The sequence below is a fragment of the Ceratotherium simum genome, chromosome 9 (assembly GCF_057802395.1).
Source record: "Ceratotherium simum simum isolate JZ-2026a chromosome 9, ASM5780239v1, whole genome shotgun sequence".
NCBI classification, from domain to species: domain Eukaryota; kingdom Metazoa; phylum Chordata; class Mammalia; order Perissodactyla; family Rhinocerotidae; genus Ceratotherium; species Ceratotherium simum.
Window position 1 is genome coordinate 47,395,840 of NC_141908.1, and position 23,237 is coordinate 47,419,076.

At 37.2% G+C, this 23,237-nt stretch overlaps 1 protein-coding gene across 2 annotated transcripts in view; it reads left to right on the plus strand.

The window, feature by feature from the left end:
* Nucleotides 1-22,903, plus strand: part of XIRP2 (xin actin binding repeat containing 2) — a 293,843-nt gene extending 270,940 nt beyond the window's left edge. Inside the window, exons 5-9 of one of the 2 annotated variants that reach the window (XM_087435338.1) lie at nucleotides 1,613-1,723; nucleotides 2,107-2,179; nucleotides 3,123-3,253; nucleotides 15,397-15,530; nucleotides 21,403-22,903. In XM_087435338.1, coding sequence (XP_087291464.1) covers nucleotides 1,613-1,723; nucleotides 2,107-2,179; nucleotides 3,123-3,253; nucleotides 15,397-15,530; nucleotides 21,403-22,903 — 1,950 coding nt within the window. Of the gene's footprint in view, nucleotides 1-1,612; nucleotides 1,724-2,106; nucleotides 2,180-3,122; nucleotides 3,254-3,903; nucleotides 13,280-15,396; nucleotides 15,531-21,402 lie in introns of those variants that run through there. The other variant, XM_004428229.2, reaches the window with a different exon arrangement.
* Nucleotides 22,904-23,237: the final 334 nt, after the last annotated feature.

A 23,237-nucleotide genomic window follows, 5' to 3' on the forward strand; every position in this document is an offset into this window, starting at 1 on the left:
AGTCCATTAGCAAAAAAAAAAAAAATCCCAAGTCAGGATCTCATGTACTAGTTTTAAACTTATTCTTGGTTTAAAGGATTAGAGTTTGATAGTTTAAAACTATTTAACCCCCTGTAAAAAAAAAATTTAGTGGTCCTATTTGATTAATATAAATAATGCACCTTTGCTTACTGGACTATTCTCTACTCAGACAAATTTTTAAAAATCAGATCTCAAAATTAGTATTTGTCAGTCATGTCGAGATCAAGATAAAAGTGAACTTTCAACTTCAAACAAATTCTAATGCATGTGTTCTTGGAGAGTCATCTGTCCATATCTTTATTTTATTTTATTGTTTTGAAGGTATTTTTTTTTTTTTGCTGAGGAAGTTTCACCCTGAGCTAACATCTGTTGCCAATCTTCCTCTATTTTGTATGTGGACTGCCACCACAGCATGGCCGCTGACGAGTGGCGTAGGTCCTCACCCAGGAACCAAACTCGGGCCGCCAAAGCAGAGTGCACTGAACTTAACCATTAGGCTGCTGGGCTGGCCCCATATCCTTAGTTTTTGATATTAAGATTTTTAGCAGTATGCCAACTGCCTCATCATATCAATCAATCATACACTGAGTCAGATAATATTTTGTAGTAATAGTAGGACTGAATCACCAAAATTAACAGGAGCTTCAAGCTGCCAATTCAGCCAGGGTCACCTGTACTAACTTAACCAAAATCAAAAGTAGCCCTTGTGTGAAGAGAGAGAGAGACACACTAGCATAATGTGGTCTGTTTATACTGGTTATACTTAATGGTTATATTCTTCAGTTGAACTCTGGATGTGTCATCAAACTAGATGGCCAACTTGAAGACTGGAATGTCTTTCTGTAACATGAAAATCTGACTTATAAACAGCAAAATATATTTCTTTTTCTTCAAGAATTTCCATTTTCTTTTCAAGGTTCATACTTCCTATATTAGGTACAAGTTAGCATCACTAACATTTGCTGCTTACTAAGGGTAGCAGGCAGAATAATGGCCCCTGAAGGTATCTATGTCCTAATCCCCAGAATTTGTGAATATATTAAGTTACATGGCAAAGGAGAATTAAGATTGCTGATGAAATACCACTGCTAATCAGCTGACTTTAGACGGAGAGATAATCCAGTATTATCTGGATTGATCTAATATACTCATAGAGTTCTTAAAAGTGGAAGAGGGGGTCAGAAGAGAGAACTAAAGAGATGGCAGTGTGAGAAAAGCTCAACCTGATAGAGGAGGGGGTCCATGAGCCAAGGAAAATGAACATCCTCTAGAACCGCAACAGGCAAGAGAATGGATTATTCCTTAGAGCCTGCAGAATGGAATGCATACCTTCTGACACCTGCCAACACCCAGTGAGACCCAGTCAGGGCTTCTGACCTACAGAACTGTTAGATATTAAGTTTGTGCAGTTTTAAGCCACCAAGTTTGTAGTAATTTGTTATAGCAGCCAAGCAAACTAATATACTGAGTAACCTTAATTATTTTTTAGAAGCCTCTGTCACTGAAATTGCATTAATAAAAAAAGTTAAAATTTTCAGACTTTTCTTAAGGCATTGTCTATTCACTCATTCATTCATTCATTCATTTTCAGGAGGTAATCCGTAGCAGCCAGGTCGACATCTCAAGAAGCAGCCAGGAAATGGAAAATAATGAACAAGAAGCTTCCAAAGCACACAAAATTGATGCTCTTGGAACAGAAATGGTAAGTACTTAGAAAGAATACTTTCCAAACAGTTTCCAGAACTGTGTGGAAATTCTGACCTTGTTGTAACCAATTGCTTTTATTGTCCTTTAAGTATTTGATATTAATACATATCAATCTCTTCCCCTACTTTGGAGTTGACGTTCTTTGAAAAATAAAACGAGGATTCTAAAAACATGGGGCACTTTAGGTGTCAATTCGTATATGTTCTGTTTTAGCATGAGCCCAAGCGTTAAAATAACTAACAGAGGTTTAATTTGCACATCTCAATGTGCACTGAAGTCTTAGATGAAAATCACTGTGAAATGAAGAATAGATGTGCAGTACTGAAAAAACTGACTTCTTAAAAACAATTATTTATTTAAAACGATTTTTAGACACAGGTCTCTCATCTTGAAAAGCACACTAAGGAACAAAACCAAGCTTCTCAGTTCCATCAATATGTTCAAGAAACAGGTAAGAATCTGGTATTATTTGACTCCAATATACCTTTCTCCTATTGATGTGTCTGTGTTTCAATGAAAGAATTCCAAAGCACAAACCCTCCCACTAAGAAAAGTTAGTAACTATGACTCATGGTCCCAAAGGAGACAGGGTAGTATTTCTGTATATAATTAGGTTCTGCCTGAGGTAATAGATGCAATAAGCTTCTCAAAATAGTTCATTGCCCATCAACCCTATGATGTATTTATCCTAGAAGTCTAGAAGGTGATAAGCTAGTCACCTCTGAATTGCTTTTTGCCTCAGGGACCTAGAATAAAATTTGCTGTTTATCAAGCTCCCTGAGAACAGAAATGTTATCTGGATTGTATTACTTTTAATAACAGATTTAAACACTTTTAAGTTCAGCTCTCCAACCTACAGATATGAGATTAGACTACAGACAAATCTGTGTGAATTTGCATAAAATGGGAACAGGCTGTCTTGCCTATAAAAGGGGAATGAGAAGTTTTGCTGTCCTGAAGAGCTAAAAGGGAAGATTCAAGCCTACTATAACCCAAACATTACTTGACTACAGCTGTTATTTTGGTTTTGCTTAAGGAAGTAGGTCTTCCTTTGCTTTTCTTTTGCTGTTCTTTTCTTTTTTTAGTAACTTTTATTATTTTTCCTGAGCATGAAAGTAAAACATGCTTGTAGAAAACTTGGAAAATATATACAATTAAAATAAACAACAGTTCCATCATTTATGACTTCCCATCCAGAGATAATCACCACCATTTTTCTTCCTATATTTCTTGACATACACTAACTTACATAATGAAATAGTGCCATATGTATACATTGGTACCTTCAATCTTTTTACTTATATTCTGAAAAGTTTCCCATAGCATTATAATTTCTTCTCAAATATCGTGTTTATTAGTTACATAATATCCCTGGTGTTCTTTTCTGTTTGTAGTCATTGATACACCTGAGGATGAAGAGATTCCAAAGGTTTCAACTAAGTTTTTAAAAGAGCAATTTGAAAAGTCTGCTCAGGAAAAGGTCCTTTATTCTGACAAAGAGATGACCCCAGCTAAGCAGATTAAGGTAAGACAATTTCTCTACACAGAAATATATTAAGTATAAAACCAGATGTAAATGTATCGCATTTTATTATTGAATGTTTGAGGTGGTTTTTCAACAAAATGTTCTGAACGAGTATTTATTCTGTTTCATAAGGAGAATATTATTCTACATAAGTAAAGTGGTAGAGGTTAAAGTTTTCTCACTAGAGAAAATTAGGGAAGAAAAAATTACGTATGCTCTAAAGTTTAATAACTAACATTAGATAAAGTAATAAAGTCAATTTTAAATGTCAGATACTTACTCTGTTCTTTTTAAAATTCCGAAGAAAAGAAAACAACCCTCAAAGTACTTGAAGACCTTTATTGTTTCCGTCTAGATTACTCTGCAGAGCACATTAAGTAAAGGAGGAAAAATAATCAAGATTATGTGTAAATGTTAAAATATTGAGTTGTTGATGTATTGAATGGGGAATATATCTATAAAAGTGCAAACAGATTAGGAAAGATAGTAACAGACACTGAATATGGCTCCTAAGTAGGTCTCTAAATGGAGTATATCACCTGTTGTTCCCAGTGGAGACGTCAAAGCAGGTGGACAGATGAAGAGCAGTGCCTAGGAAGTCTCCACCACTACACCCATCTTTATAAGATTTGATTTTCTCTCTCTTAAAGATTGAAAGTGAATATGAAGAGACTTTAAAGCCGTCATCAGTTGTGGGTACCTCTTCCACTTCTTGCACTTCAACCAGCCAGAGAAAGGAAACATCAACCACAAGATACAGTGACCACAGTGCCACTTCCTCAACTCTGGCACAGGTTAATGCCACTCTTTTAAGAAAGAGAGAAGAATTTCCTCCTCCCCCAGCTGGTATACTTCAAACTCCAATAGATATGACAGCATTTTCCCAGTCCCCTGAACTCCCCAGTCCTCCTAGAATACCACCAGTCCCCAAAGAAGTATATTCCAAGCAAAGAAATTTGTATGAATTAAACCGTTTATATAAACACATCCATCCTGAGTTAAGAAAAAACTTAGAAAAAGATTATATCAGTGAGGTTTCTGAGATTGTTTCTAGTCAAGTGAACCCAGGGAGCTCAGTTTCAGCAGATGTGCAACAAACCCGGTATGTTTTTGAAAATACGAATGACAGTTCTCAAAAAGGTCTGAACTCGGAAAGAGAACACTTGGAGTGGGATGAAATTCTGAAGGGGGAGGTGCAGTCCATGAGATGGATCTTTGAGAATCAGCCATTAGATTCCATCAACAATGGCTCTCCAGATGAAGATAACATCTCCAAGGGCATTGCTGGTCAAGAAATCATTGCTGGTGGTGATGTGAAATATACCACATGGATGTTTGAAACCCAACCCATAGATACACTGGGGGATCATTCTTCTGGCACTGAAGAAAATGCTGAGAAAATTCCCGAGCTAGCCAGAGGAGATGTCCGCACAGCCCGGTGGATGTTTGAAACAAAGCCATTAGATTCTATGAATAAAATGCATCAAAGTCAAGAAGAATTAGCAGTAACTGCCATAAAGGACATAACCGGGGGGGATGTCAAGACTGTGAGATACATGTTTGAAACTCAACATCTGGATCAGCTTGGACAGCTTCATTCAGTGGATGAGGTTCACCTACTGCAACTCAGGTCTGAGCTCAAAGAAATTAAGGGAAATGTTAAGAGAAGTATAAAATGTTTTGAAACTCAACCATTATATGTTATTAGAGATGGTTTAGGTCAAATGCTAGAAATTAAAACTGTTCACAGAGAAGACATTGAAAAGGGGGATGTGAGAACAGCACGTTGGATGTTTGAAACACAGCCCTTGGACACAATTAACAAGGATATCACAGAAATTAAAGTTGTCCGAGGAATATCCATGGAAGAAAATGTCAAAGGTGGGGTGAGTAGGGCAAAGTGGTTATTTGAAACTCAACCTTTAGAGAAAATCAAAGAAGAGTCAGAAGAGGTCATCATTGAAAAAGAAACAATAATAGGTACAGATGTCTCCAGAAAGTGTTGGATGTTTGAAACGCAGCCATTGGACATTCTAAAGGAAGTTCCTGATGCAGATTCTGTAAGATCTGAAGAGATAATAGGGGGTGATGTACAAACCACTAAGCATCTATTTGAAACACTTTCAATAGAGGCTTTAAAAGATAGCCCTGACGTAGGAAGACTACAAAAAATTACTGCCTCTGAAGAAGAAAAGGGGGATGTTAGGCATCAAAAATGGATTTTTGAAACCCAACCTCTGGAAGAGATTAGAGAAGATAAAAAAGAGTATATACGAACAGTGAAACTTGAAGAAGTTGACAGAGGAGATGTAAGGAATTACACACATATCTTTGAATCAAACAATTTAATTAAATTTGATGCATCACATAAAATAGAGGTGGAAGGAGTCACAAAGGGTGCTGTAGAGTTAAATAAATCACTCTTTGAAACAACGCCACTATATGCCATTCAAGATCACCTTGGAAAATATCATCAAGTAAAGACAGTCCAGCAAGAAGAAATCCTAAGAGGTGATGTAAGAAGCTGTAGGTGGCTTTTTGAAACAAGGCCCATTGACCAGTTTGATGAAAGCATTCATAAATTTCAGATAATTAGAGGAATATCTGCTCAAGAAATACAGACCGGAAATGTAAAATCTGCTAAATGGCTGTTTGAAACCCAACCTCTTGATTCGATTAAATATTTTAGTAATATGGACGAAGTAGAGAGTAAAGCTGAACAAGCTACAGATATTGTTAAAGGGGATGTCAAAACCTGTAGATGGCTTTTTGAAACCCAGCCAATGGAGTCTCTTTATGAAAAAGTTTCATTAATGACTGGCAGTGAAGAAATTCATAAGGGAGATGTCAAAGCCTGTACTAGGCTCTTTGAAACTCAGCCACTTGATACTATAAAAGATGACTCTGAAGCAACAGTCAAATTGCAAACTGTAAAACAGGAGGAGATCCAAGGAGGGGATGTTCGTACAGCATGTTTTCTTTTTGAGACAGAAAATTTGGACAGCATACAAGGAGAAGAAGGAAAGGAAATCAAGGCTGTGGAAATGGATATCCAGGCTGGGGATGTCTCCAGCATGCGGCATAAATTTGAAAATCAGCCCTTAGATTCTATAAGTTCCAGTTCAGAGGAAGTTTTCAAAAAGATCAAAACCCTTAAAACTGAAGATATTCAGAAAGGCAATGTTTTAAACTGTAGGTGGCTTTTTGAAAACCAACCAATTGATATGATAAAAGAAAGGCAAGGAGGTGATGAATTAGTTAAGACAGTGACAGACATACAAGGTGGGGATGTAAGAAGGGGGTGCTTTATTTTTGAGACTTTTTCTTTAGATGAGATTAAAGAAGAATCTGACTATATCAGCACCAAGAAAACAATTACTGAAGAAGTAATAAAGGGTGACGTAAAAAGCTACAGAATGCTCTTTGAAACCCAGCCACTCTATGCAATTCAAGACCGAGAAGGGTGTTATCATGAAGTGACAACAGTTAAAAAGGAAGAGGTAATTCATGGAGATGTACGAGGGACAAGGTGGCTTTTTGAAACAAAACCATTAGACTCAATTAATGAATCAGAGACTGTGTATATTATTAAATCTGTCACACAAGAAGACATTCAGAAGGGAGATGTTAGTTCTGTCAGATACAGATTTGAAACCCAGCCACTGGATCAGATTTCAGAAGAATCACGTGATACCGTGCCCACTGTTGACTATATTCAAGGTGGGAATGTAAAGACAAGCAAACAATTCTTTGAGTCTGAAAATTCTGATAAGAATACTTATATAAGAACAGTAAGTGTCAATGAAATACAAAAGGGCAATGTTAAAACATCCACTTGGCTATTTGAAACCCACACTATAGATGAACTGAGAGGAGAAGGATCAGAATATGAAAATATCAAAACTGTCACCCGGGAAGATATGCAGAAAGGTGATGTTAAGCAGGCAGTATGGCTTTTTGAAAATCAGTCTTTGGATTCTATTAAGGGAGCAGATGACAGCATCACAAAAATCACCAAGGAAGAAATCCCTCCTTCTGATGTCAAGACAACTACATGGCTCTTTGAAACTACACCGCTTCATGAATTTAATGAAAACAGGATAGAAAAGGTGGAAATTATTGGCAAGAACATTAAAGAAACCTTGGAAAAACTCTACTCTCAAAAAGTTATTGAGGCTCCTGGAATCATCATTGAAGCTAATGAAATTGGGGATGTTAGAATGGCAAAATACAAGCTAATGAATCAGGCATCTCCTGAGATACAGAAAGAAGAAATTATCAGGGTTGATCTCAGAAATATAATTGAGAACCTACTTTCCAAAAGAGACTGTACAAAAAGAGAGATTTTGGTTAGCGAAGAAGAGAAGGGAAATGTTAATTTGACCAAAACTCAATTATCAAACAGATCAACAGAATTTCATGCTGAAAAGGAAAAGATAGTGAGTGGTGATGTACAACAAGCAATACAAAGCCTCTTCTCCGAGGAAAGATCTGTAAAGAAAGGCATTGTAATTCAGGAAGATGAAAGAGGAGATATTAACATGACTATCTATTGTCTTCTTCATGAAAATGCTGGTGACACAATTGAGCGTGAAGAAATAATAGGAGGTGATGTAAAACGTACTATTCATAATTTGCTATCTTCTGTCTCAAACAATAAAATATCAGAAAGGGCTAAAATTGATGCCTCTGAGAGGGGAAATGTTCAGTTTTTCACAACATGCATAGAAACTGGAGCTTTGGACTATCTCAAACAACTCCAGACAGGGTCAAATGAAACGCTAACAGCTAGGAAACAAGAAAGAGAGGAAGAAATAATTGGTGGTGATGTCGAGGGCACAAAACTGTTACTAAAGAAAAGGCAGTCTCAGGTTGAACGTACTGTTAATGAAACTGACATCATCCCAGGAGATGTGCATAATACAGTTAAGGTTTTTATGACAGAGCCTCAGAGTCCATCTTGTAAGATACCCAAAGAAGAAATTATAAAAGGTGATTTGAAATCAACCCTAAATTCCCTCAGCCAGGCCATAAACCAGAAAACGGTAGCTAAAACTGAAGAAATTATCAAAGGTGACATGCTGGCCACACTCAAGTCACTTAAGGAATCAAGCCACCAACGGAAAGAACCTAAACAGCCCGATGCCATCCCTGGTGATATTGAGAAAGCTATTGAATGCCTTGAAAAGACTGCAAACACAAGGACGGAAATCCTGAAAAGGGAGCTTATCCGAGATGACCTTCAAGCATCCCTAAGGAATCTGAAAGAAGCAGAAAGAGCTTTCAAAGAGGTAGATAAAAAAGGTGTAATCAAAGAAGACGTGCATGCTGTGATGGTAGGATCCTCAGAAGAGCAGAAAACACAGATGCATCAGGTGGCTGTCCAGAGGGACAAAAAAAGTCTTCTTCAGCCAAGACCAGGACCATTTGAGCCGGCAGCCAGGTGGCCAGGGGAAACAGACACTCTCAATCACACTACAGGCAAATCTCATCATGGGAATTTAAAAGAAGAAAGAACTGAGGTTAATCTTCCAAAAGCCCCCAAAGGTACCGTAAAGATTGTCATAGATCGTGAACAAAACAATGATGCTCTTGAGAAAAGCCTTAGAAGACTATCCAATCCACACCACAAAGCTATGAAAAATGTGTTGGAATCAGGGGACAGAATGGGTGTCCAGATTGATACCACAACACAGCAGCATCTTAGAGATGAACATATGAGCAGACAACTGACTTCAACTGTGTTGGCTAAGGAAAATCTAAAAACTAAGGAATCAGAGACAGTGAGAGAACAAAGGAAGGATGCTGCCTTTAACTCTACCCAATCTATTGATAAAACAGTTGGAAAGCAACAGACTCAAACTTATGAACTGAGGAATGACCATCAGAAGACTAAGGCTTTCCCTGTAAAGAGTCAAAATACCAAAAACATTAAAATATCAACAGATACACAAAGCTCTAAGCCCAGTCCAACCCAGGTTCCAATCAACAAGACAGTTGGAGAAACTTGTAGAGCTTCAGGAGACTTGCAGAAGCAAACTTTGTTAAAGCAAGAAATGCAATATTCTAATAAAGATATAAAGAAAAAGAGTGTGAGCATTCCACCAGTGTGGCAGACTCTGCCTATAGATCAAGACATATCGAATGTAACAGAAGCAAAAGTCTCCCAAAGAAGCCACAATAAATTTAAGGCAACTGACAAAAAGCAGACTGATGTTCATCTGAAGAGCCAGGACTTTCTAATGAAGACAAATACTTCTACAGACTTAAAAAAGGCAATGGAAATCTCCTTTAATCCAATCAACTTGAACCCTGAAAACAATGTAAAAGAAAGTGAGTGGCCTCTTCCACTTCCATCTCCACCTCCTCCTCCACCTTCCAATGCATCATCTGAAATTGAATTTCCTCTTCCTCCTCCACCTCCTTTAATGATGTTGCCCGAACAAAATGGATTTCCTCCCTCACTGTCCACAGAGACAACAAAGGCAGAATTTGAAAGTTTCCCAGGCCTCCCTCTTCCTCCACCACCAGAAGATGAGAAATCTGAAAAAGAATGTCTATCAATGTTTCCACCACCTCCTTTTCCTCCAACTCCACCTCTAAAACCGGCACATCACCTTTCCTCCTCTGTTCAAGAAAAGCACAGTGTAGCATTCAAACAATATTCCCAAGAAGAAGCCTCAAGCTCTCAGCAAACTCATTCTCAGGCTAAAATCATAACAGGAAAATCAGGAGTACTTTTGCCACCTCCTACACTCGCCAAACCCAAATTTCCCAAGCAGATAGAAGATAAAAAGAACCATAGTTCCCCAAAAGTTGACTTGGAAAATTCCCCACTCCATATGGAATGTAAAATTACCCCCTCAGAGGATCAGAGAAGAGTAATAATGGTGACTAGCAGTGGACACACAGAGACAAAGCAGAACATAGCTAGAAAAAGTTTTGATGAGAGAAAACAATTATCTATGGACTCTACAAGTTCTCTCTCACAGACAGGTCCAGAAACTTCACCACCCAAGGAAAAACAGATAGCACCTCTCATAAAATCTCATTCATTTTCAGTGGGTTCAGGACAACAATGTCCAAAACCTTATATGAGAAAATTTAAGACACCTTTAATGATTGCTGAAGAAAAATACAGACAACAAAGAGAAGAGCTTGAAAAACAGAAACACGAGAGTTCTTGCTACAACACAGTCAAAACAGAAAGCCAAAATCAAAACACATCAGAGTTGGAAAAGGAAGTGCTGTTGCAAAAAACAAATGAGGAGGTTCCCCTACCTGGAACGAATTCAGGGGTCACTGTGGCCCAACCCAACCCAGACTCTCAGAGGAATTCTCAAGTACTAGGAGTGAGTACTGATGACCAGCTTTCCACAACACCAGCAGGGACAGTCGCTGCCAAGAGGCTCCAACATGTTCTACCAGCCTCAGAAGACAAAGATATTATGAAAAAGGAGGTTTTTCAGAGCTCACAGGGCATGATACAATGTAAATCAGCTTGTGAAATTAAACAGAGTCACCAAGAATGCAGTACGCAACAAACACAACAGAAGAAGTATCTGGAGCAATTGCATTTACCCCAAAGCAAACCATTTTCCCCAAGTTTCAAAGTTAAAACCATCAAGCTTCCAACTCTGGATCATAAATTAAAGACAGACCACAGCTATGAAAGCCATAAAAAGCAATCTGAAGTTGACATTCAAACCATTACCAAACAACAGTACCAGGAAACTGAGAAAACTGAAGCAAGCACTGAATATAGTCATAAGCAATCTGTGGCTGAAAAATATTACCAATTACCTAAGAAGGAGAAAAGAGTAACAGTAAAATTGCCTACAGAACCCGCAGGGAAAAGCCATGAAAGTAAGCTCGATATAGTTCATGAGAAGCAAAGAGAATTTAGAGAATCTGAGAGTGGAAAACTTCCAGGAAGTGAAGAAACAATTCAGGGACCACCAATGATTGGTCTAAAGGAAGAGAGACTAACGGTTGAAAGAAAACAAGAACATTTGAATAAATCAGCACAGAAGGTAGTCAAGCAAAAGGTTACTAATGCACATCTTGATTCACAGACTCAGAATTTTCAGCAGACACAAATGCAGACTTCTGCAAGTCAAGTTGAACATGAAAAATTGCCGCAGCCGTATAATGTGCAGGAAGAAAAATGTCTTGGACTCAAGGGCATACAACAGAAACAAGTCTTCTCTGATACTAAAGATTCAAAGCAAGAGATTACACAGAACAAATCTTTATTTTCCTCTGTGAAAGAATCCCAGCAGAATGATGGAAAATGTGCTGTAAATATATTGGAATTCTTGAGAAAACGTGAAGAGCTACAACAGATTTTGTCTAGGGTAAAGCAGTTTGAAGCGGAGCCAGATACAAATGGCCTTAAAACATTTCAGGCACTGTTAAATATTATTCCAGTATGGCTATTAAGTGAAGAAAAAAGAGAATATGGAGTTCGCATTGCTATGGAGAACAATGTAGAAAAAATCAAAGAAGAAATAACACATATTAAAACTCAAGCAGAGGATATGCTTATGTCCTGCGAAAATATAATTCAAACAGCCATGCTATCCTCCAAAGCAGCAACACAGAGAAACAAACCTACTAGCCTTAACGAAACATTATCAAAAGTGTCTAATGTTAATGTCAGCTGTAATAAAAACACCGAACAGAAAGAAAATACAATTGTAGAAAAAACAGAGCACCACCAAGTAGCAACTCATCATGAAGCAACTGCTCAAAATCATGTGAAAACCCATCAGGAAATTAAACTAGATGACAGCAAGATTTCTCCTCCTTCTTTAAAAACACGCCCACCATCACCAACTTTTATAACAATCGAGTCTACCGCCCGGCGAACAGAAACCTCTAGTAAGGATGAGCTTCCTCAGTCCCCTAAAAAGGACGGTTTTGCTGAACCATCACCAAGAAGGTCCGTGTCACAAACATCTCAAATTCACAGAGCAAATACCTCCCCTTCTCCACCCAGGAGTCGCTCTGAACAACTTGTCAAACTCAAAGACACCACGGCAAAGTTATCCAGGGGAACCATCCCACGTTCATCAGTCACCCCGGATCCGATTGTAGAGAAGAGGTCTGAGATCATCACGTCTCCTGCAACACTTCGGCGTCAAATTAAGATAGAAGCTCGTGGTAGGGACTCTCCACCTACGATCACAATACCCATAAGTGTAAATCATGTTGATAGTGGTTCCTTCAGAGAATCCACGGGCGCTCAAGAGGAAGTGAGGAAAGTAGAGAAAAGGGCAACTTACATTCACCAAGATGGAGCCAATTCCACTAAGCGCATAGTGCCGGATACTGAAAGTTTTGACGCTGTGGAAATCATCCGCAAAGTGGAAGGGCCTCGCCTGTCAGAGCACACGCAGAGATATGAAGCAGCCAACCGAACTGTTCAAACGGCTGAAAATTTTGTGAATGACCATGACAATGAAATAAACAGATGGTTCAGGGAATTTGAGGATGGCCCAGTTTTTGAAGCAAAGTCAAATAGAAGAGTTTATGCAAATGGAGAAGCAAACCATAATATAAAACAAGAAAGTCGTACATTTTGTAAGGAGGAATTTGGATTAACATCTTTAGAAAACACTAGTTTTACAGACTTTTCTTGCCATCGTCCTAGAGAGCTGCAAGAAAAAATTCCTGTTAAGCAGCCCAGCATGCGCTCTGAAACCAGGTCTGTAAGGGAACATTTCTCAGGTGCGGATGCACTTGAGAGTCAAGGTGTTGGGTCGAAGATGACAGTCTTTTCATCACATAGCTCAGAAGCTGGCAAATCTGGCTTTGACTTCAAGCATGCTCCACCAACCTATGAAGATGTCATTGCTGGCCATATTTTAGATATTTCTGATTCACCTCAAGAGCTCGGGAGGAATTTTCAAAAGACCTGGCAGGAGAGTGAAAGAGTTTTTAAAAGCCGGGGACATGCAACCCCAGATGCTTCCGCAGGTCAGATGAGAACCACCTTCCAAGAGGAATCTGCATTTACAAGTGGTAAATGAGCTTGCCAAGTGTAAAGTAAGACTAACCCATTTAAAGGCATGCATTCCACAGCTAAGATTATTAGCGGTTAAAATAGTACCTGGAAATAACCAAATAATATAACCCAAAACTAACAGCTTTCTCTGGTTGTTGATTTCCTTCTCTTTGCAATGCTTGCTTTTACTACTTTCCCTTTACAAAAGCGTCTAATATGATTCACCTGCACTGTGTGAGAACAAGAAATGCTATTATATAGATTACTGAGACCTGTGTTTGTCAAGGTAAATAAGGCTTTGGATAAAGCAGCAGATATAATAATAATTGTTATTGAGATCATATTAAAGATTATATGTAACTATATATTCATTAATAATTATATGCCCATAGCGTATTATTACTATTTCTTTTTAAAAGTTATTTCATCCACTTAAGACAATATTAGATAATACCTGTTGACCTACTATTGATGTATTTTTAACTACCAGACTTAAGTGGTGTTTGTGTTTGAATTCAATACAGCCTGGTAATAGTCCAAGAAACAATTTACACTCTTCATATGCTGTAAGGATTTTTATTGATTGGTATCTCTGACAGAAATGTAGATATAGAATTAGATCTTTTGTATATTTAATTATTATTATTGAGTTGGATGGAGTTAGCTTTCTCTAATGCCACGTTTTTTTCTGTAACTGATTTTTTTCACCTTTCTTAAACCCCAGATGATGGCTCGTTTGGTCTCGTTCACAGATGAATATGGACAATACATTTTAAAAATTTGATTATGTTTGGAAGGAGAAAGATTTAAAACATATGAACTTACTACATATTTTTTTACATCAGAGAACAGCTCATTTCTTTATATTTCCCTACTTTTTCTGATTAATGAGGCTTCACAAAAAAAGAATTTGACCTTAATGTGCATCATTAGTGTAGTCCATTCTTTTAGACACATTGAAAGAAATAGCAAGCTTAAAAATAAAAACTGCTTAAACTAATAATTATGCCTCTGTCATACTTGCAACATATGTGTCTAGTTTATTGGGTTAATATGATTCCTTAATATGCTTGCTTCTGGCACAATTAAGCAAAGCTGTCTAATTTCAAATGCTCAGTGTCTGTTAAGATAGTTAAAAATGTATAGAAAATACAAAGAAAATGGTGTGAAATATAGAAATGTGTCCCCTACTAGAACCGAATAAATGAAAGAGATCTCTCAGTAGCCCAAATTGAGCGTTGAAACACTCGTGTGTATATTTATTTGTATAAAGAACCGAGCGTATATTCTCTTATATATAACTAATATGAAAGCTTAGTTATTCTCACAGTATTGTTGTGAGGATCAAAACAATATTGAGGCGAAAGTCTGTGTCAGTTTTGAACCACTAGGCAAACACTGGTAGGTAATATAACTGCTGTCATTCATAGGAGCTAACATTCACATGGGAGCAGCAGCATTGTGACTGTAGGTACTTTAGAGCGAGCAAAGAGGTAGGAAAACTATGAAAGGCAGACATGAGAATCCAAAAAGCCCTAAAATCTGAAGCCATTTATATTGAAGACAAATGGCCCTGAATATTTCATGTACTCAGGAGTCTCATTGTATTCAAGTTGAGAATTGGTGTCATAGAGTCAACACTAAGTCATCAAGAAAATATTTAAACAAATACCATATCCTCAGCTTAAAAAGATATATACATATTTTAGAAAAATCTCTCCAGAATGCTTTAATAAATGAATAGTATGGGCCAAGTTATGTGTAAACCTTTATATATATGAAAAGTTCAGTTATCTAGAATAAGGACTCTCAGGGCTCCCCATGGCTGAGTTTGCTATACGTTCTTTTTAATGTATCCAAGTTAATGAATGTATTTTACTCATGTATATTTCCTTAAATAATAAATCAACTTGTACAATGGATAAATAGTAGAGACACTAGAGTAAGGTTAATTGTGCCAGACCCTCAAACCCGATGGTGAGACGGCCTGTGGCCAGAGAAGCAATATTAGCAAAGAGTCTTAACGCTTTCTACTTTAACTGCATGGCCAGTTAACATGGTTGTTCTTTTGTTTTGTTTTTACAATGTGATTGAAGATAACACTATATAAACTTTTGTAAATTTTTATTTTTAGAAACTGCTACTCCAAGACAAGGAAATATGTACACTTTGTCAAAAGACAGTTTATCCAATGGAGTGCCTAGCAGCAGACAAGCAGAGTTTTCATAAGTCCTGCTTCCGATGCCACCACTGCAACAGTAAACTGAGGTAAAATGTTTTGTGGTCTGTGGCACAAATATTTGAGGAGCCTGCAGTGTACTTATAACATCATGTCTCTAGGAAGATGTAGCTTTTCCAGATCTTGCTGCCATCATTAACACAACCACAAAAGGAGATATGGTCATGTTCTGTTCTGTTTTGCTCGGGATGACTGTGACCTTTTTCCTTTTGAAATTTTACATTCCTGATCAAATCCAGAAGGGTCCCTTTTGTCCTGACATGGAGATCACATAGATAAGAAAAATCATGAGTTACTGTGCCAATCAGGATTTTTAAGTTATTACTTTAGTCTAAAGTCTAGACTCTAGATGAGGAGCCAACAGACTTTTCTCTGTAAAGGGCCAGATAGCAAATATTTTCTACTTTGCAGGCCATGCTGTTTCTGTTGCTACTCATCATACATTGGAGTGCACAAGCAGCCATAGGTGACTAAACAAACAGGTGTGGCTGTAAACTGATGTGCCTAGCATTCCAATAAAATTCATATACTAAAACAGGTGGTAGGCTGGAGTTTACTTCTGTTTGGGCTATTCCATCTAAATTTTAAAAAAAAATAGAATTTAGAATAATGTCAGTGTTAGGTCAGATAAATACTCTGTTTATTCTCTGGTGCAGCAGAAGCACCCTATCAATACAGTTACAAATGCACTCATTTTCCAAAACTCTTGAAATAAATGCATTTAAATTAATGTGGCGTTTGCGTAGCTGTAGTCTGAGATGCTGAAATGTAATTATTTTGCTAAATCCAATGTGCGTCTCTCAGACTATATCTTTCTTGACTTTAATTGACAATGTCAAACTCCCCTCATTGCAACATTCTTTTCCCTTGGTTTCCATGACAGCAGAGTATGTTTTTCTTCCTACCTTCTGGATATTCCTTCTCAGACTCCTGTATGAGTGACTCTTTCTCTGTCCGTTACTGAGATGTTAGAGTACTTAGAATTATGCTATGGGCATTTATTCTTCTTACTCTTTATATTCTTTCTGGTTTATCACATCCACTCCCATGACTTTAATCACCATTTATGTGACAATGGCTCTGAAATCTGTACCAGCAGCCCAGCTCTCTTCTCTGTATATCAGACACTTATATCTCAATGACTAGTATATAACTCCAATTCGATTTCTCATAAGTACAGCAAATTCAATATGCCCCATTATCTTCTCTCCACCAAAATTCCTTCCTTACTGCATGGTCTGGATGCTACTCTCTCAGTAAATGACATTAACATTAACTCAATGACTGAAACAAGTAGTTACTTTGACTCCTTCCTCTCCTTCATTCCTTCCACCAAAGCATGACCTAGTCCTGTAATTTCTGCTTTACAAATATCTCTTGAGCTGTATACTTTTCTCCATCCCCACAGCCCAGGTATCCTTCAAGCAAGTATCATCTCTCACCTTTACTGATGCAACAGCCATTCTAGCTAGTTGGTCTTCCTGCTTCCAGTATCTCTCACCACCACCACCAACCTGCCCTAATGCCATGCTCCATAGTGTAGTGAGACTGTTCTTTCTAAAATGCAAATCTGATGTCACTTCCCTGTTTAAAACATATAATGGCCTCCTTATCAAAAAAATTAACATCTTAATATGAATTAAAGGGCAATTCAGGATCCTGCTCCTGTTCCTCTCTCAACCCCCATCTTATCTCTACTGCCGTTGCATGTTTCTTTTCATGAAGACTGTATTTCTTTCAGGTTCTCAAAGTTGTTATTTTTCTTTCTCATGTCTAGCTGATCCCAAATGTTATTTCCACTCCTTTTAGGATTTTTCCCATGCCCCTCCCCCAGCTCTCCACCAGGCTAATATCCACTCTTTCTTCAGACCTCAACTGAAACTTTATGTCTTTGAAGAAGCCTCCTTTGACCCCCATACATGGGTCAGATGTCCTTCCTACGTGCTCTCCAGGCATCCCTCATGCTTGCCCCATTCGTAACACTATCTAATGTAATTGTTGCCAACTGTAGGAAACATGTTAACGTTTGTCTTGCCAGCACCTAGTAAAGGCTGACATATAATAAGGAATCAAAAATATTTATTCGATGACTGATATTTTTAAAAAATCATTGTACAAAATTCCAGAAATACAGAAAGCCAAACAAAGCAAATATGTGGCTCAATAAATTATTATATAGTGAAAACTTTGTAACCACTTCCAAGGTCAAGAAATACAGCATTGCCAGCCATTCCAGAAGCCCCTTCCATGTGCCCCACCCAAACACACCCACTATCACTCTTCCATGAGTAAATGGTATGCTTTTTAATAATTGCTTCCTTGCATTTTTATAGTTTTTTAATCTAAATATGCTTTCCTAGACACTACATTTTAGTCTTGTCAATTTTTTTGAAACTTTGATATGTCTTTTAAGTTAATCTGTAGGTTTTCCATCCATTTCTTTCATTCTTTTGATTTATTTGTGAAGAAATCAGGACATTTGACCTATAGAGTTTTCCACGGTCTGGATTTGCTGATTGTACACTCATAGCACACTTCAACATGCTTTTTTCTCCTCTGTATTTCTGACAAACTGTCAGCTGGATCTAGATTCTGGTTTAAACTAAGATGTGATGCCTTTTGCAAGAACATTGGAAGTGTTGGCAAGAGTATAGTAAGCACATAATGTCTGCTTGTCTTTCGTTTTGTGTTCATAGCAGATATTGAAGTTAAAACCTATATCCATTCATTGATGTTTGCAGGATATTGATATCCTACTTTTCTTCTTTCTTTTTCATTATTAGTTGGAATACTTTTACAGGAGATGCTTCCCCTCATCTAATATTTGGTTACATGGTGGTACAGTTGGTGGAGGAAAGGCAGAATAAATGCATAATTCTTTCCCTTTATTTATCAGTTTTGCCAGTGTATCAATTTATTTATTTAACAATATAATGAAATGGTTCCTTATCATCCCCTACAGGTAACCAATTTAAAAAAAATTTTAATAGCTTTATAAACTCATGGATTTACATATAGTTGATTGGTTTCCATCAGATGCCATTATTATTGTTACTGAAGCTCAAATTATTCTATCCCTGGCCCGTGGAGGCTTCTTCAAGTTCTCTCCTAAGTCCTTTTGACAAAACCTTAGTAGTCTTTGATAGTTTCTTCATTATCTGATAGCACTAGATGTTCCATGCTCATCTTGTATATTTCCTGTCCCAAGCCTGGAATCAGCCACTTCTCTAAGCCCTGGTATCTTTTAGTGAGAAAAGGCATTTCAAAACTACAATCTCAATGCTCTTTATAATGGATTGGTCACTATTTCTAAGCTTTTCCAGTGTTAAGAGCTAGTAAATATTTATATCTAAAGAACAATATATAATTGATTCATAGTGAGATTTCCAAATTGAATTCAAAACTGCATTGCTTTTGCTTGGCTTTTTCTCTATTTCCTCTGCATCTCCCTTCTGTCCCCTCAAAGACAGAGGAGATAACAGAAGTAGAATATCCTCTACTCATTTGGACAACAATTTTGGAATAAAAACTATCAGCACCACTAATTTTATTGTCAAAACATTAAAAAATGGCATTTGCTCCCCATTCACCCATACCCCATTTAAAAAACTTGTCCTGTACCTTCACTATCAGATCATACAGCCATTACATACCATATTATCTCCCTCTTTGCCCTAATTTCGTCTTAATTTACAAGTAACAATATATTTAATGCTCCCTATAAGTCCTCATGTTGATCTTTCTCTACTTATTTCGGTTGTTCAAACTTATTTTCTAGTAGATTTCTCAGAAAAGGTTCATGGAAACTATATTCCTTGAGTTCTTACAGGCTGATAATGATGTGTCTGTGATCTTTACAATGGAAAGCCAGTTTTGCTGCGAGTAAAGTCATTGGCTTACGCACGCTTTCACTGAGTATCTTAAACGCGTTATTCCATTTTCTTTTGGCATAAAGTATTGGAAATGTCTGATAGCAGTCTAATTTTCTTTCCCTTATAATTCATGTACTCTTTTTTTTTTTCTTTTTAGAAACACAAAGGATTTTTTTCTTTTTATTTGAAGTCCAGTAATTTTACTAGAATAGTTCTTGGCATTGGTCCTTCTGGGTCAATAGTGTCAGTTACCCAGGGTGCTCTTTCAATATGTAGTTTCATACTTTTTATAACAAGAAAGTCTCTTCAAATTATAGCTTTTAGTATTTAACCTGTATCATTGTCTTTTGTTCCTCTTCAGGAACTCTTATTATCCATACATTGAATGTTTTTTGCCTATCTTTAATATTTCTCTTTCTCTCAAATCCTTGTCTCTTTTTTTCATTTCTGGTTATAAATTTTCATCTTTTTATTCTTCTATTTCTCTTAAGACACTTTTTATTTTATTTATTGGCTCTCGTTTTTCTTTTAGTTTAGTTTTTATTGCTGACATGTTTTTTTCTTTTCTTTTTATTTTTTTCCTGATTTCTGGCACCTGTTTTATGACTTTTTCTCATTATGATATACTCTGTTCTTTCAGGTCTTTTATCATGTTTTCAATGTTTTTCAGCTCGTTTTGAAATGGTAGATTAAAATTTTGATGTTTTGAGAGCATACTTTTCTAGCCTGTTTTCCTTGTCTACAGAAATATTGTAATGCTCTTTACTCTTTTATTTTCTTATAATAACCTTTTACAGTATTAGGCCTTGATACTTTTATGTGCCTCATTTTTATGTGGAATTAATCTTCCCAAATCTTGGAAGGAGATCAAATTCAGGATGGCTTTTCTAACTTCACGAGCTACCTCTTCTAGTTTTTCACATGCTGTTCAAACACCTATGACGGCTTCTGGGATTTCTGGAATTTCTTGCCTTGGTTTCTCTCCCTCATGTTGATTAGGACCTTCTTTTTCATTTCTGTCATCATTATCCCATTCAATTTTGATTCTGCTCCCATATTTTTTTTTCTCAGTGTGAGGTCTTGTAAAAGGGGACCCCACTGGGTCAGCTTGCAGAGTTGGCTTCTCTGGCCTCATCAGTCTTTCTTACTTCAGGGCCCTTGCACTCACTGGCTATTGGAGAGGGTAAACCGCCCCCTACCCCCGTTTCGTTTGCTGATTTCTGATTGGCATGTGATACTTTCTGGGAAATATTGGCTGGCTATTTTGTGGTCTGATATTTTCAGATTCATTGGACACCTTCCTTGCTACCTCTGCTATCGCCCATACAGATATCGGTCTTATATCATGTTGATCTTATAGCCGTTGGTGGTTTGTCCTTACCTCCTTGTATTTTGGGGTTGGTGGGATTACCTTGTCACTAAGTTTTGTTAAAAATGTTATCCATGGGTTTAACTTTGCTATCTAGCTGATGTATCAGTTTTTCTGTGGAGATTCAAAGATAAAAAATGATGCTGCTGCCTTTGACTAAATTTGATTTTAATTTTAACAAACATTCTATTTGTTGATCTCTCCAAAGAGGCCAGATAAACAACTGCATAGTCAAGATTTCCAATTTATTCAAAATCCAGTTAACAAGGAAATTAAAATAGTTGATTTGTGTGTGTGTGCTATTCAGGATTTATTAAAAATTGCAACCCCTCACATAAATCACTGAGATAGCAAAGGTTTAGTCCCATTATTTTGCACCATCTATAGCTACATATGCATTACACTGTAATACCTATTATAGCAATACCTGACATACATTATGAAATTCTAAATACTGAAAGACATATATCATGTAGGGTATGGGTGGTAAGTATTATCTAACAGGAATGTTCATTTAATAAGCACATTCCTATTGCCCATAAGTTAATTGTACTGAGTCTCTGACTCATTATTAAAATAATTAATTCCCTAATTCCCTATGAATTTGCAGTGTATATATAGAATGTTAAAAATAAATTTTTCCTTTTTTCTTTGTGGCAGTTTGGGAAATTACGCATCACTTCATGGACAAATATATTGTAAACCTCACTTTAAACAACTTTTCAAATCTAAAGGAAATTATGATGAAGGTTTTGGACACAAACAGCATAAAGATCGATGGAATTGCAAAAATCATAGCAACTCAGTGGACTTTATTCCTAATGAAGAACCAAATATGTGTAAAAACAGTGCAGAAAACACCCCCATACTTGGAGATCTTAATAAACATTTAGATGCTGGTAACCGTGAAGGGCAAAGGGATGATTTGAGAAAATTTGGAGAGAGGGGAAAATTAAAAATCATTTGGCCCCCTTCCAGGGAGATGCCTAAGAAATCCTTCCCCCTTGAGGAAGAGCTCAAAATGAGTAAACCTAAGTGGCCGCCTGAAATGACAACTCCTACGCCTGCTGAATTTAAAAGTGAATCACTGATAGAACACATTAAAACTCTGGAAAATAAACAAGAGCAAGATAACATTTCTTTCCTGCAGCCAAATCTGCAGTCCATCCATATGTGTCAGAAAGAGGATGTTATAGGAATCAAAGAAATGGAAATGGACGAAGCAAGAAAAGATGAGAAGGAAGCAAGTAGGAATGTGCAAGAGAAGCTGAATGAGGCCGAAGATATAAAAAATAAGAGGAAAAGTGAAATGGATCTTAATGACAACAATAATGTGGTTGTGCAGAGTGCTGAGAAGGAGAAAAACGAAAAAACTAATGAACCTGATGGTGCAGAAGTTTTACAGGTTGCTAACACTGATGATGAGGTGGTGCCAGAAAATCGCAAAGAGAATTTGAATAAGAATAATAATAACAATTATGTAGCAGTCTCGTATCTGAATAATTGCAGACAGAAGACATCTATTTTGGAATTTCCTAATCTGTTACCACTGACAAGTGAAGCAAACTATACCGCGAGTGAATATCGAATTGAAAATTTAGAAAATGCATCTAGAATCTCAGAGTTACTTGGTATATTTGAATCCGAAAAGACTTACTCGAGAAATGTTCTAGCTATGGCTCTCCATAAGCAGACTGACAGAGCTACTGCTGGCGGTCCTGTGCAGTCTACCTCCAAATCGGGCCTCGATGGTGGGTTCATAGTAAAGGGGAAAAGTTCAATAGCTCCTTCTGATACAAATATCTTAAACATTACAGGAAACCACTCAAATAACAAAAATCTACACTTTTTCTTTTCTAACACTGTGAACATTGCTGCTTTTTCCAAGAAGAATGAGAATGTTTTTGAGCGTGATTTAATAGATTCTGTAGATCAAATTAAAAATCTGCCGTGTTTGTATTTAAGAGAATTTGGGAAGGACATCAAGCAGTGGCATGATGAAACCATGGGAGCGGCCCACATGAACGGAAGCACGCGTGTTGATACTCTGAGCAGTGAATGTGCAGCCACGCCTTCGTTCCCTGGAGTGGAGCTTCCGTCTGAACCGCTCACTGTGGAAGAGCGGATTAAAAGGAATAGGTGCTACAGTGACACCGAGTGAGGCATCTCTGGCGGCTTGCAGCCCACACTCAGGCACCGAGAAATAGTGATGTCCTGAAATGAGACTTTAGGGATTTTGACAACCTGTTGTTGAACTTGTTGTAAACATAATGTTCAGAAATTTCATGTCTATCACAATGGGATATTCTTTGTATCACACTCTATACTGTTTTTCATAATTGGTTTGAATCTACTTTTGTTCTGAATGGAATGAAGAGATAAAACAATATGGCTACATTTTTCTGTCAAATGGCACTTAACTATATTGCTCTGTTTTTCAACATGCCAGATAACATCATTGATGACATTTTATGCTGCTGATATTTGTCACAATT